General features: G+C 36.1%; 1 protein-coding gene across 5 annotated transcripts in view; it reads right to left on the reverse strand.

Moving 5' to 3' along the window:
* Positions 1 to 16,297, reverse strand: part of Fatp1 (Fatty acid transport protein 1) — a 74,802-nt gene that overhangs the window by 39,846 nt on the left and 18,659 nt on the right. For all 5 annotated transcript variants that reach the window (XM_088227246.1, XM_088227243.1, XM_088227245.1 and 2 more), the window contains exon 3: positions 15,735 to 16,009. In XM_088227246.1, coding sequence (XP_088083372.1) covers positions 15,735 to 16,009 — 275 coding nt within the window. The remainder of the gene's footprint in view (positions 1 to 15,734; positions 16,010 to 16,297) is intronic.

A 16,297-nucleotide genomic window follows, 5' to 3' on the forward strand; every position in this document is an offset into this window, starting at 1 on the left:
GGCGACTGCTTTTCTTGGCATTTGGCTTGCCAACCGCTGGCTAAATGCAATAAATAGCATGATAAATAATAAATAAATAAATAAAAATAGCAGTTTTGGAATATTTTCCATTTTTACACCGGTAAAATTCAAATATGTGATTGCGCAGCAGGATTATAGGTACGTCGCAAAACGTAAATATTTTGACATTTAATATTAGGTGTTCACGGATGTTCCATTGTGATCGCGAATACGATTAACAACCATGGTGAGAAATTGTTATCACGTCGCTTATTAGCCCGTCGATAGTTATTTGTGATTGAGCTACTGATATATGAATAACACGATGTACACATAGTGTGTAAGTAAGAAACTGCAGAAACCAAAATAAACACAAAAGCAATAGACACGATGCTCAGTGTTTTTTCACCGCTAAGATTATTTGAGTCTGAAACTTCAAATAATTTATAAATGGGTTTTGAATCTTTTTGATTTGGACTTGTGGAGTATTGTGCGCGTGCAAAATATAACGTTTTCAGAGTCTGTTGTTTATTGAAAGTTGCAAGGCTTACAGACTCCCATTATGAATCCAAGCGGTTTATATGCTTTGTTCACTATTTTGTCTATATACTGTCCAGTGTCCATATATAATTACATAGTATGTCAACTTACTATCCAAGTATTCTACAGGGTCACGAATCACGAATACGATCTACTTCATTTCAGAGCCATTGATAAGAAGATAGAATAACTTCGTTTCTAGTAAACATTGCCCCGCGGCATTTGGAGAGGTATGGAGAGTCATCTTGTAGATTTTTTATCTCCGGAGTTTAGTACAAAATGTTCTTATCGACTGCATGCAGGAAATCAAAGCAAATTGAAAGCGGTTTTTTGCATAATATATGTAAATATGAAATATAATAGGATATAAAATAGGCCTTTGCGGAACTCCAGAAGGAGCAAACCTTCCTAGAACCTCAGTAAAAGAAACCCTTCATCTACTACCGTGTGCCTCGTATCAAAGTAGAAATAGACCGACATATTTTAAAGATCACCATGAATAGTAGTTAGTTTTATCTCCAATGCCGTGTGGCTTATTAAGCGCCTTGGAGAAATCGCTTAAAACAATACTAAGCAGTTAGCTGCATTTTTAAGGCATATTTCATACAAATATGTTGCGTATGTGTCCTTTCCACGTGTTTATGTTTTCGCCGCAATGTAGTCCGAAACATTGACAAAAAGTGCAAACCATTAATAATATATATTTGGATAATTTATATAGCGCCGTTTTTGTGAAAATCGCCTCAAGGGCGCTGTACAATAAATAAATATCCCAGCACTTCTTGCAGCTACAGAGCGCATGGACGGTTGGGATTCTTGTTTCTCGTCTCCGGTTACGATGATATATAAGAGCTAGATTACGCGTCTTACAGCTACAGAGCGCATGGACAATAAGAAATCTAGACCCTATTTACATTTTTATTTTTTTATTCGACAATTAAGTTTTAAGTTTTAGTGATGTTAAAAAAAACAAATTTATAAAAATAGAAGTTAGATTACAACAAGTCTTGCAGCTACTGAGCGCATGGACGGTTGGAATTCTAGACCTCATTTACTAAATTTGGATATTTGATAACATTTACCTATTGAAGCTAGATTACTAATCGTCTTGCAGCTACAAAGTGCATAGATGGTAAATTTGTAAAGTGTTCATGCTAAAAAGTAAACAATAAAAAACTAAACGGATAAAGTTTAGTGGGTTTTTTGAATGATCATTTAAAAAACCAAACAAATTTAATTAAAAGATAAATAATTTAAAGGTTTTGGTATTCGTAATGGCTGATTTACTTTGCAAGGAATCATTTGAATTCGATATATTTATTGTTCCAATGGGTACAGTTACCTACCAATTATTCATTAAAAAAATTGTTCAATATCAAGTGAAACGCAGAATGGAATATGAATCATCGATAGGTCAATAGTTTACAGGTCCAGGCCAGAGTTGCATTTATTAACATGAACAGTAAAACATACTATTTGCGAATGTAAGTTAACGAAATATGTTTAATACATTTAATACATCTCGTTTGGTTCCATATTGATAATAAGTGGTGCAAAGCCGGCAACCTAGTATTAAATATTAAAAAATAATGTACTGTAAACTTTCTTTTAATGAACATGTTGATACAATGATTAACAAGTCACTAAAACTCTTAGGTTTTGTTAGCAGGACATCTAGTGACTTTACTAATATGTTCACAGCTAAAACACTGTACTGCTCACTTGTTCGTCCTCTTTTAGAATGTGCCTCCGTGATCTGGTCTCCCTTCTATGTAGGCCGGATAAATCATAAGGAGTCGGTGCAACATCGTTTGCTAAGAAAAGTAGCATGGATGATCGGCCTCGAGGGGGGAGACTACACTTACGGAGAAACGGAGTCAATGTTAAAAATCTCAAGTCTACAAAAACGTAGAAATAACATTGACTCCATATTTATGTTTAATTTACTGAATGGCTTAATTGATGTACCATCGTTACTGGAATAAGTGGCATTCAATGTTCCGATCCGCCGGTTGCGAAATAATAATGTGCTGTTCCTTGATCAACACAGCACAAACTATGACTCGCATGAAACCAATGTCCCAATGTGTCGTAATGTAAACTCGATAACTCGATCTGGACTTTTTTGGTGTAAGTCTTTATAGATTTAAAAAATCACTAAGACAGCCGGATCTTGTCTCGAGGTAGTAATTTATATTTTTTTTATCCTAGCTTCAATTTTTTTCAGTCGTATTTTATTTGATTGGTACCTGTATTTATTATAAGAAATTATATTGACCATTTTTAGAATGAACTGCACAAGTCCGTCAGTAAATAAATAAACAAATCAAAGTTATACGAGTGCTATGGCAATAGCGTGATGGCAGTCGATATTTTCGGTGTGTACAATGTACTACATACCTACTCGTATAATATACTACATAATATGAGTATACTCGTACGCGAAAAGGAACAAAACAATCCAACACATTAAGTGTAAACATTGTCGATGGCTTGTTGTGTGTTGCGTGTTGTGTCCCACCGCTCCCACCGAGGCCACCGCCGCGCCACCGTGCAAAGTGCAAGGAGCTTCGTCTCTTCAGACCGCTACACGGCCACATACAGGTCCCCGGAGTGGTGAGGTCAGACAGGTTGTAATTGCGTCAATCGGGGATCATTACTTACCATTCATTAGACAAAATTAGAAAAAAGAAAAACATACGCTTTATCAACTGAGTGCGATCAATTGTCGACTTGAATACCAATTATACATACATTATCATTATGAAAAATCAAGCGATTTGCATAACCAGAGACAGGGAAGAACTCAAAGTCAAACTGTTATAATTTTTGTTTCGATTGTTTTAATTTTAATTTGCGCTATTTTTAAACATTGAAACGCAGTGTGTTAAAATAAACTGAATGAAAGTAAATGTCAAAAGTAAATTGAGTTACATGATCGCCTTCTGGGGAACTGGTAACAAGACAGACATAACAAGAGTACAAAGACAAGAAAATAAAATTCTTAAACTAACATACAAACTACCCTACCTGACCTCTACGACTGAACTGTACAAAAAATCACACCAGTTTGACATAAACTACTTGACTAAAATTAAGACCTTAAAAATTGTGCACAAAATAACACTGGGAAACATACAAGACGACGACATAATATTAGTCAAAAATGCTGACATACACAAATATAACACCAGACAACAACAGTTTGACATAAACTACTTAACTAAAATTGAGACCTTAAAAATTGTGCACAAAATAACACTGGGAAACATACAAGACGACGACATAATATTAGTCAAAAATGCTGACATACACAAATATAACACCAGACAACAACAACACTATCATATTGAAAAAGCAAAGACAAACACAGGACAGTCAAAAATACTACATAATGGTCTTAAACACTACAACGACCTACCTTACTACTTGAAAACTTTTACTGGAGACAAATTTAAAATCAATCTGAAAAAGCACATGATAACTGAACTAACTAGACTAGACGAGACATAAAATGACTAGACAATATTAAATTTCTAATGTAACCCCAACGGGTTTTTTAAAATTGTAAATAAAAAAAAAAAATACTAACTAACCATTAAAAATAATTATGTTGTTGTTAGTGTGTATTTAATTTGTTATTTTACAATAAAATACAGTGAAAATAACTATGGCGATATTAATTGGAAAATAATGATTGGTGTTGCGAGAGTTCGTTGGGTGGATATAAAATATAAACAATACTAATTTGTATAGCTCTACTTAAAAAACCGTGTGAAAGTTTGCATTCACTAAAATGGTTCCCAATTGATGCTGACACAATCGTCAGGTGTCAAGACCTAAAGTGCAATCACTCGGGTCCTCTGCAGCTACATTTTAATTGGCTGTTCCTAGTTCCTAGAGTTGATATCGTTTTAATCAATCAAATCGGTAATATGTGTGAAAAATTGTCTTAATTTATGTGTTAGATTAATATCGGATCGTGATTTTCAGCTTAGTTCAAGTGGAGATCTCTTTCTGGCATACTCTACGATAAAAGGGTGCCTATTAAAACCAAAGCCGAAGTATACAAAACAGTGGGAAGACCTGCAATTTTGTACGGTGCAGAATGCGGGCCAATATCCAAAAAGCACGAACAACAGCTGCATACAGCTGAAATGAAAATGTTGCGCCGGGCAGGTGGTGTAACACGCATAGACAGGATCCGCAATGAGTATATGAGAGGGCCGTTCAAAAAGGCTTCGATAGCCGAAAAACTGAAGAAAAACAGGATGGTATGGTATGGTCACGTCATGCGTAGAGATGAGGACTATTCAGTGCGAAGAGCGCTCACATCCCGGCTATAACTAGAAGCAGAGGCAGACCCCCAGCAACATGGTGGTCTGCCGTTGAGAAAGAGTTGGCAGCGCAGAATGTTCCCAATGTGACAACTCTAGATAGAAGATCCAAGCGCTCGAGTACAAGGAGACTCGGCCCTGCATGAACTGGGATATGGCGGCAGGGCGAAGAAGAAGAGTTTCAGATAATATGGAATCTTATAATATTTTTATACAAATATCAATATACATATTGGAAAAAGCCCAAAGAGAAGCCACTTAAGCCGCTTCGTAAAATACTCGTACTCTCGGACCCAAAACACCAAAAGAAGACGAGAAAGGGTCAACATAATATAAGATAAGGAACCATCACTAAAGCTGCCGTGCTTATTGTATTCCATGTCAAACTTCTCGTAAAACCAAGGTGCTCCACTCGGAGGCCACAATCTCAAGGTGGACGAAATCCAAACCAACCACCGGAACGATTTCTGGACAATAATAAGAATAAGAAATAGGGTTGTTGACAATCGAAACAAACGCTCCAAGAATTGGTACTGTGGGGACCAGACAGAAGAGTGATGACAATGAATTATCGTCTGTGCGCGCGGTACCCAATGCGGCTATGTGTATGAGGGCGCAATATGTCACTCGCCCTTCTCTGTCTCCATTTCGTGTTATTGTTTAAACTTTTTACATAATATTCCGAAACTAGCATACAATCTAAGGATAGTAGGCCCCAATAGTATCAATCTGCAAAATCTCCCATAACTTAAAAAATAGACTAGGTACAGTATTGTGCGAATTAATGGAATAAAATTCTTTGTTAATCATTAATTATAAAATTCGTTTTTCATTAATATTTTGAGTTACAGGTGACGTACAATCATAAAACATTTTTTGTATAATAAGATGTATGTCCTCTTTTTGCTTTTATAACAGCCTGAACACGTTTTGGCATGGAATCAATTAAACTTCGGCAATTTTCTTTTGTTCTGTCACCTCGAAACCACATCTGAATAACGGCTTCTATCATCTTTATCTTGGTGGTGCAGTCCAATTTTTGTATCCTAGATTTACAAATCGCCCACAAATTATTTTCTATATGGTAAAGGTCGGGTAAATTTCCAGGCCAGTCAAAAAGAGTTATCTTTTTATCATTGAAATACTTAAGCATAAACTTCGATACGTAACAAGGAGCTGAGTCCTATTGAAATACAGACCCACCATTAAGACAACATTTACTCATTTCTGTACTCAAGTGCTGCTCCAATAGAGCTTTATACTTTAGGCTATTCAGCATTTCTTCTATTGGTATCAAAGATCCGGTCTCCATATACGAAAAGCAGCCTCAAAACATCTTCTTCACAGGTTATTTTACCGTTTGGTCAATATGAGCCGCAGTAAGTTTTTCATCCTCACTTTTTCTAACAAATTTTGTGCGATATCCCTGCACGAGAAAGTGGGTCTCATCTGAAAACAGCACCTTCCTCCAGTCTTTTACAGTCCATTTGGTATATTGTATAGCCCAAATGAGCCTTTGCTTCATCATACGTGCCGTCAGGAGTTGTTTTTTCTGTGGTCGAATTGCTTTTCTTCCAGATTCAATGAGTCTTTTTCATACTGTTGAGTCACGTATCATCACCCCAGTGGCTGCCAAATCTCGTTGAAGTTCGCAATTTGTTTTTCTGGGGTTTGACTTACTATTTATGATTGAAGATATTTCATCTCGGCCACTAGTTTTCCGGTTTCTTCCACATTTTCCGATTCTCTTTACTTCAATTGACCCTGTTTCTTTTTTCTGCTTAATAATCTTGCTGACTGCTCCCTGACTCACAAAACTTTTATTTGCAATCTTTTTTTATTTATTTTTTATTTTTATTATTAATAAAACATATAATACAAAAATTACATATTATACTCCCAGGAGTTATTAGAAACTCATTTGGGACCGTAAATAAGAAAAAACATTTTTTTTGACAATACATAACATCATACAAATTAAAACATCCGAAATAAAAAGAAAACATTATTGGATAAGAAACATAAAACACCATTTTATGTAAACTACATTAATAATTATCAATATCAAAAAGATTTAAGAAATATTTTTTAATTGCGACACTTCTGGATTTTTTATTGAGTTTTTCGGTCTTAGCTCATCAGGTAGTTTATTATATTCGGAATGGCCAATATTTTCCAAGGACCTACTGCCAAACTTTGTTGAGCGAAACTTAGACACATGAAGATTCCTTGAATAACGCGTATTGTAATTATGAATATTATGACCAAATGTGTGTTTTAAATTTGAATGAGCAGAAAAGTTGATGATATTTAAAATAGTATTGGTTATGTCATGCAGTGGCATTACCTTGAAAGGAAGTATCTTTGTTTGTCGGTAGATATTCTAGACATGGGAATCCCGTTTAAGTCTAAGAATGTTTCTTAGAGCTCTGTTCTGAAGAACTTGTATTTCCGAGATCATCTTCATCAATCTTCATTTAATATCACTTAAGGTTATAATTCTTTCCTCTTTCCTCGGCGCGGCGTGATATCCATGATTTAAACCAACTCAAAAACACTGTTTAATATGCAAGCAATTTAAAAAATTAGTCCTTTGTTGAGAAAAATAACAGATAGTACACCAACAAACACCAATATGAGCTCCCAAAGGATTAATGAACTGTAAGTCATAATTTTTGGCGCTAAACAACTGTCAAATTGACATATGAGTGTTGCTAAAAGTAAAAATTGACAACAATTACTCTTATTCCATTAATTCGCACAATACTGTATGTATTTTATAAAACAAAAAAAAACCTATAAACTACTTATCAGTAATAAAAGAAAAGTTTATCAGCTTTAAGCCGATAGTTGTTAATAATATTTTAAAAAAAACAATAAAAACGTAATTAATATCGTCAATTTATTCAGAAAATAATTGAGTAAAATGAATATAACATTATGATGATGGATTGCAGTAGTAGTTTTTACTGATTTTTAATCAAATTCATAAAACCAAATGCTCTCATGTCCTTTTTAACCACGGAGTCCTTTTCGAATTTCACAACGAACGTCAACTTGGAGAAATGAAGCGATTCGAGCTTGCAGTTTAAAGAGCTCGTTACAATACCGACTCGGTGAAGTGAATCGTCCGGTTTCCCGCTTGTGCAATAGCCGCTGCAAAAATGGCCAACCCACGCGCGAGTGTATAAGTGTACTTAAGGAAGTGCTCGGATGTTTTAATTATAATTTAATTAATTTCCCATCCGTCAATCGTACACTTCTATTCTGGATAACTGATGTGGAATGGGGAATGGGTCGCGGTCCCGTGGCTAGTGTCGCGGACTCGCGGGTCAGAGGTACGAGGTTCGCACTCCGCTCTGCCACAATTCGGTCCCATTTTCGTTATTTACAACTCGTTGAAAATGACTTTAAATAAATAAACGAAATAAATTTAAATATTCGGGCAGGTACCTACACCGTAAGAACGGAAACATTTAAAAAAAATCTTATTATCCTCGATCAAAAATTGACCTCATTTGCCGGTAATAACAATCTTACTAATAGAATTTTTACGTTGCCTTCTAGCTGGCGGAATTCACTCGATGATGGCCCGAATTTATAACTTGTTGTACGCAACGGTAAAAGCTGGTTTAAGAATACCCATTATGTATGTAATGTACATTGAAATATCGTATTAAAGCAGATGGAGAGATAATGAGTGCGATCGTTTTATTTTGACTTAGAATTTAGACTCAACAAACACAAACGCGTACCCAGAGTCTTAGAAAATCGTTCTCCCATAATTTAGATAAGTTGGATTTGAAAAAGCCAAGCTAGCGAAGATACGCATACGGTGCGAAATTTTATATAAACTACGGACATATATATAGACCACAGGGGGACTTGAGATTAAGAAAATAAATAAATAATTATTTTCCTTATTGGCGATACGACATAATGCCATCCTGCTGACGCCAGCGGTTGCACGACGCGCGCGGCGCGACCCGCGCGACACGACGCGCGATGGCTCGATGGCATAATGCATAATATACACATGAGATTGATAGAATATGGGTCGAGGTTCAAAGTTCATATTAGGGAGCCGTTCGTGTCGCTCCTAGCGCATACTCCCGTACGGAGCTTCACGCCGTGTGTTTAATTACTCGAATTAAAATCTATTGTTCACTACGCGTTAAATCGGAATGATATTTTCAACCGAGACAGACTTAAAAAGTCAATAAGTGACGTCTCTGAGGAGGACCTCATCACTGCATATTAGAGTACATCCTTACCGGATCACTCATCCCTCCCCTCCCCTCCCCCGCACGTTACATGGCGACCTTCGACACGTCGCGACTATTGAATCGATTAAAATAAATCACGCGTGTCAATAATACTGTGTGTACATTGTGTAATAGATTGAGGACACCGATACAATTAATTCGACTCTTTCGAGTGCAAGGTGTTGTGACCTTTATAATGCGATAGAGTTAATTGTGTCAGATTTATTAATGACGATCCTTGGACACCTCACTGTGGTCACTTTGTCCTTGTCTTCCATCCGATAGCGTGAACTATTTAAACAGAACCTTATAGTTTGACTTTGCCGCGAAAAGTCCCACGAATTTCCTATTTCCTTAGGTAAGCTTGTATGTAAGAAGACAAATTTATCAAATTATTATTGTATAATATGTTGTAAGTAACTAATATTCCTAAAACAAAATTGATATCGATGTTTATTATACAAGGGAATTAATAGTATACAGTACCTATACGTCGACCATTTCTGAATGAGTTTTCATTTAAAATAGTTTTGTTATTTTCGGTCGTAAAGTGAATGCGTTCTACATTCTTCGAATGCTAATAAACGACGCCGACGTACCGTCGTAATAATGGAGAAAACTAAACAATATTATCAAAAAATAAGAAGAACCCGAGCATTTCTGATCGATATATTTATTCTTATTTAGAAGTATTCTCAATTTTTGTCCCAGAGACCTTAAACCTAATTCGTAAACACACATTTTAAGCTCTGGCTATTGACAGGTAACACGTCTAATTTGTGATTGCTTCCGTTAAAATGCGTGTTTTTATAATAAGTTATCACCCTGGCTGGGCTGGGCTGGGCTGGGCTGGGACTGAGACTGGTAGTCCATAACAGTAATTGAATAAGTTAACATCCCGAGAAGTTCTAATTTCTCAAACAAAACTGTACGTTCATATGTACAACAAAATGAAGAGGATCAAAGTATGAACCTCGAGAAACACTCTAAAATAAAAGTGAATGAATAAACCATCAGATAAAGAATTTTCAGTAAAATAATAGTTGAAAAGCTAAATCTATTTATTAGATACCTTTGACAAAATGTAATTTGATCTTTCTTAAACTACCTAATTACATTTAAATATAAATATATCATTAACTTATCTTAGATCGCTAGCTAGATCGAGCTTGTATTCATCAGTTAAAACCTTTTTAAATTTGATAAAATTGTTTAATAAATAATTCATAATTATGATTTTTGGACTTGCACCGCATATTTATAAAAAACAAGTATTACTTTTATCAATTATTCCTATTTATATAGTTTGACGCAGTCATTAATGATAATATTTAGATTTTTATCAAACAAACATTGATTTAAAATAATTAAATTAGATTAATGGAAAGATAACTCATTTTATAGGATTATTTTACGTGAGATAAATAATTTTGTTGAATGCGTAGTATTTAAGAGGTAGATTAACACAAATTAAATCAAATATACACCATTTTTAAAAATCTTACAATAATTGATTTGATATTATAAATTATTAAAAATATTTACTCATGTATATCTTAAAATAACTATTTTTACATAATATACTGTGTTTTCATTTTACGATTTTACTAATTGTTTCATAATGTGCATAAATATTTATTTTAATAAGTGATGAATACAGGTACTACTCTATTATATGCATATAATACGATGGCAGAATAGAAAACTACGATTACGAGTATAAAAATTGTATGCATTCATCGTGAAATGGATGGATAAAATATTAAGCTTGATTGGCAATCATTTCGAAAATATAAAAACGAGTCTCGTGCCTCGTGCCCATAGAATTATAACAGTCCAAAAACCGCGTTCGCACATCAAACTGAAGCCGACAAAACTACTCATAAATGAGGAGTTTTATGTATTGGCCATTAGTTACTCAGTAGACGTCGCTTAGTACGCAACTGTCGATTTAAATATAATTTTTGGCGGCCTCCGTGGTGTAGTGGTCAAGACGCTTGACTCACGCACGGAAGGTTCCGGGTTCGATTCTCGGTGAGAACACAAAAATTAAAATGTGATTTTTCTCAAGCCTGGGTGCTCTGTGATGTAATTCACCACTGTAATTAGGCCTCCTGGCCTGTTGTGGTGCAAAAGAAAATGTAAAAAAAAAAAAATAATTACGCCGTGTTGCGTCGTTTTTAAGTGTCGAAATACAGCTGGGATTAAAAGGCTTTCTATTAATAAGCCTTGTTATAATATTAAACTGTATTAGTTTTACTGAATTACTAAATGTTTTTTTTCTAGTCCAGTCAGTAAAACATTGTTTGTGGTAAAACATAATATAACACAAAATTATCTTAAATTTGTGTTATAATATATTGTTCGCGGTTTGGCGACATTACGCAGCCACTTCATTCCTGCACGCAGGTGGGATGTCGTGCAGAGGGGGATTTGGTATTTTTGGACACAGCGCGATGTATGCGAACTTGATTCAACGCGCCTTCTGGCATATTAAAATTCTATGCCCGTGCCATTGAAAGCTCTTCCAGTAGTTGATGTTAGAACCAGCGGCGGAAATTGGCCAAGTAGAAGAGATGCAGAGCAGGCAGTGGGTATCATCCCAAACTCGAGGCGCACTGCATCGGCACATTGATAGCAGCGTATCTCAACATTCTCAACCATGAACGTATCGTAAAACGACAACGTAGAACATTGGCGGCCTCCGTTGTGCGGTGGTAAGACGCTTGACTCAAGCGCGGAAGGTTCCGGGTTCGAAATCCGGTGGAAACACAAAAATCAAATGTGATTTTTCTCAAGCCCGGGTGTTCTATACTGTAATTGGGCCTCCTGGCGTGTTATGGTGTAAAATAAAATGTACAATTTACAATAACACGTTCATTTCCATTCGGGTGTTTATAAGGCGGCCTTGAGGTCACGTTTTACGGAAACCGAGCTGCATAAATCATCCGTTATTAATATTTATAGTAAAATCAGTCATAATTTGAAAATATGAACGGTAAAAGAAAGTCCGCATCAGCTTGAATGCGTCTGCGTCTAGCAGTAATCTCGGGGCGTCGAACTTAGATTACTTTCACACGGAGCCGCGCGCGGCCGCGGCCAAACGGCGGCGGCCGGCCGCCAAACGGCGGCGGCCGGCCGCGGCCGGGCGTCTGGGCGGACACTCGCGGCTCGCGGCCAGCCGCGGCCCTTTCTCCGCCGGCGCGGTCAGCTACCAAGTTAAGCTACGGTTTCCTAAGATAGCGGTGCCGTTAGGCAGTGATGGATGACGTGATGGATGACGTCATTAAAATGTCGTCAGTACAAACCGAAAAGCGCAGGTTCCATAAAGAGCGTTGATTGTAAGCAGTTTTTTATAAAAATAAATCTTTGCATCCTAATGATTTACCCAAATATTTCAATTTTAGTGGCCTTTTCAAACGAGTTGTAAAATAATTCAGTATTAGAAAATGGAAATTAAACATCCATATTTCTTCATTACCCCCGTGTCCGGGCGGATGAAGGATACAGTTCTGTGTGAAATAGAACCAGAATCCCGGATGAGCGCTTTCGACTAGATAGATTCGACTTCTCAGGTAAAAAACCGAAAATCGAGTGGAGTTAAGTCTGCCTCGTAGTGAAGGGGTTGGCGTGTTCGCCTACCATGCTCGAGGTCCTAGTTTCGATTCCTGGGAAGGTCGACATGAAATATTGATAAAAAATATGGTTCTACACTGCTAAATTTCATGTTCCTGGACTGGCAGCTGAAGCGTAAGGCTGATCACCTTACCTTCATGTAACAACAGATAATCTGTATTCGCTGCATTTAGTGCACTAATGCAGTGCCAGTGACAGGGGTATGATAATGATGATGATATTTTTGACTGTTGATTTTTGGGAAGCACAATCTCGTCCATATCGGTAAAGGTTACAACTCTATTTATAAATTTGTATATGTTCATTAGACAATATAAGATTCTCCCCAACATTCCAAAACCCAATGAGGAATGCAAACCCAGGGCTAGTAATAATAATATACTCAACTTCCTAGGTAAACTAATTTTTAGGGTTCACCAAAAACGAAAACACAAAGGCGAGATTTATCAAATAAATAAATCATTATTAAACTAAATTTGTTGCAACAGAGAAGGTAAACAATTTTGTGAAATAAAAGAGCTAAAACCTTTATCTCGCGGGTGAGATTCATCCGGCTGAACCAATTCGTCTACTAGGCAACGTCTGAAAACAATTTTTTTAAATATTGTTGTAAGAAATAAAAAAAAAACTCAAATATGGAAATGTTGAGATACAATTCAACAATCTTTGAAAGGAAAACATAGACCTCAGATGGGCAAACTATAAATAACTACGCTGATTAAAGAAAATTACAAAAACAAAGAATAAACATAACAGTGATTAAACTGCTTAGATTTTCACTGCCGTTCAGATGCACAATAAGTTTTTCTAAGTTATTATGCCGTGTGTCATTCGTACTATTTACCGACGTTTCGTATCGTCCATCATTAGGGTTGATGTTATTTGTGTAGATATATGTGTCACTCTAAGTACTTAAGATTTGTACTGTAAGTATTTAGGATTTGTACATTAAGTATTTAGAATTGTGAAACATAACAGTATTAATATATATACCAATTTTATAAAAAATAAAAAAATATTTTCAAGAAATTAAAAAAAATAATTAGTGTTATGCTATAAAAATAACACAAATTTTCAGTTATATTATAAAAATTGTTACAAAATTATAACATAATGTATTTGGATGAGTGACAAACCAAGGCACTATCTACATAAATGAATAGGTACTTAGCCAAAATCACACATTAGATTATACATATTATATTATTTTGAAAGCTTTAAATATGGCAGAGGGTTTAAAAGCCATAATTTCTAAAGTAAAAAAATATGATTTCTCTTAATTAGATATGACATATTCTTTTTTTGTGTTAATTTATCCTTATTGAGTCCCCATAGTGTAATGGCTTAGACATTTGATTCAATTAAAGGGGTTCCGAGATCGGTTCTGAGTGAGATCTCAAATACTAAATTCCGAGTTTCCTCGAGAGTAGATGTTCTAAAAAGAAATCTCGGTCTGTTGCGGTGATTAAAAAAGCCACTAAGAAACTAATATTATGTAATGAGGACTAAAAGGAGACGGGTTGTGGCACCGCGCAAGTGTCGCTGACTGGCAGACCACTGGTCCATGGTTTGAATTGGCTCTAAAATCACCCCCAAAATTGGAATACATGAAAAACTAATTATTATTGTTTTTTTAAAGGAACTAAAATATTGTACAACGAGGAATCGCACCTTAGCATAAGACTGATCATCTTTTTGGAACTAAAAGTAAGAAATAAAATTGAACAGTTAAATATATACGTAAGAATAAGAAGAACGCACATTGTATACATTTCTTAAAATTTACTTTCCGATATGTGTACCGAGCATTTCAAGATGTGTAAATTATTGCAAAATGCCCCTGTGAAGTCTACGAAAGAACCGCACGTCGCAGTGAAAAGGCTTTTTCTTGCCTGCAACAAGCATGAGGTGATCAGGGCCTCCCAGCTCCCGACTCACTGCGACCTGTGAAGGTCTATTGTGACCTTACTCGTCCGCAACTGAGACAATACGTCGGCATGGGATGCAGCAGAACCCAACACAAAATCCAATATGGAACTTATCTACTTATTATCCTTGTCAGTGTACAATTACACAAAAAAACACAGCCGGCATCGACACACCGATCGCAGGACATCTTCGCTATTTAAATTTGTCATTTGCAGGTGAGATGATCAGGCCTTTACTTCAAGTTCGCAGTACTAAATATACAAAATATTCATCAATATCAAAGTGCATACATTTTTACGATGATATTAATTGTGATTTAATTCAATAATACTTCCGGAATAAGTGGAGGTGTTGTGTTACAATTGAGTGTTGACTAAATAGGCATTAAATTTGCACAGGATGTTGTTCATATTGCGCCGGTCTGGGCTAACATTATAACGAGTAAATAAAAATTCAAAGGGTACACCATCAACCGACCTATCAAAGACGTATGTATGAAAGCAATGTAAGGATTAGTATTTTGTAAGGTATAACAGAAAAGTGGCAAAACCAAATGTCTTTCTTCCGCTGCATAGCCTACAGCTAACTTATAGAAAGGTATACCTGCACTGAAACTGACATACTTTTATCTATTTTGATTTTCGACGATTATTATGGGATGGGATGCAGTGCCTAAATTAATTCCTTGCAATGTATCTACTTAATTAAATATTTGGAAAAAAACAAAACACGGTAATCCTTTCCTGTTAAACAAATGAAGGGTTCAGTAAGCAGTTGATGTATAGCTTCCTTCTCGACATGCATCCTCGACATTTTTTTAGCGATATTCTAAGAGAGGTTAGGGGAAAGATATTATCAGTCATTGTTTAGATACAAGTTGTAGCGAGAAATATTACTTGCATAAATAATATTGAAGTATACGGAATGTATTGAAATGACAACATTCTAGTACTGTAATGAACTTGCACTTGAAAAAAGAGATTGTTTGGTTATTGTTTAGATACAAAGTGTATAAATAATGTGTTACCTGGCGTCCCTCGGAAGGGTTTTCCACGCTACGTAGAACCAGCGCCAGCGGCCGGAGGCGGTGAGGTAGGCCACGATAGCCACCAGCACCAGCTGTATGATGCTAATCCATCCCAAGTAGTACCACAGGACTCCGAACACCCCGAACACCGCAGCCAGAACGGCGGACATGACTGCTATCCGGTACAACACGCGGCGAACTGAGGCGCTACGCGGTCCCGCCACGGTTACCGGTTTGCCGCCTTCGACGTCGGCACGAAACGGCTGATCGTTGCCCTGCCGAAGAAAATAAAACGCTTTCTATTTAATAATTCAAAACATCATAATGAATATGCGAGATTCGATGAGTTCGGACATTGAAATTGTCCAAACAATTAATCTAGGCCAAAGCCGAACCGGGCCGAAGCTAAACGTCAAACTCAGCATCCAGAAACTTCAAATTTGACATTAACAAAAGTGTTGCAATATTTTTAATATGGATTTATTTTTAAATGTGGTTGTTATTAAAAAAATAAGGGTAGAAGTACCTGTGGATGAATTTATTAAAAATAATATAAAATAATG

The sequence above is a fragment of the Micrasema longulum genome, unplaced genomic scaffold, assembly GCF_059751315.1.
Source record: "Micrasema longulum isolate JH-2025_06_02 unplaced genomic scaffold, ASM5975131v1 h1tg000494l, whole genome shotgun sequence".
Taxonomy (NCBI): Eukaryota; Metazoa; Arthropoda; class Insecta; order Trichoptera; family Brachycentridae; genus Micrasema; species Micrasema longulum.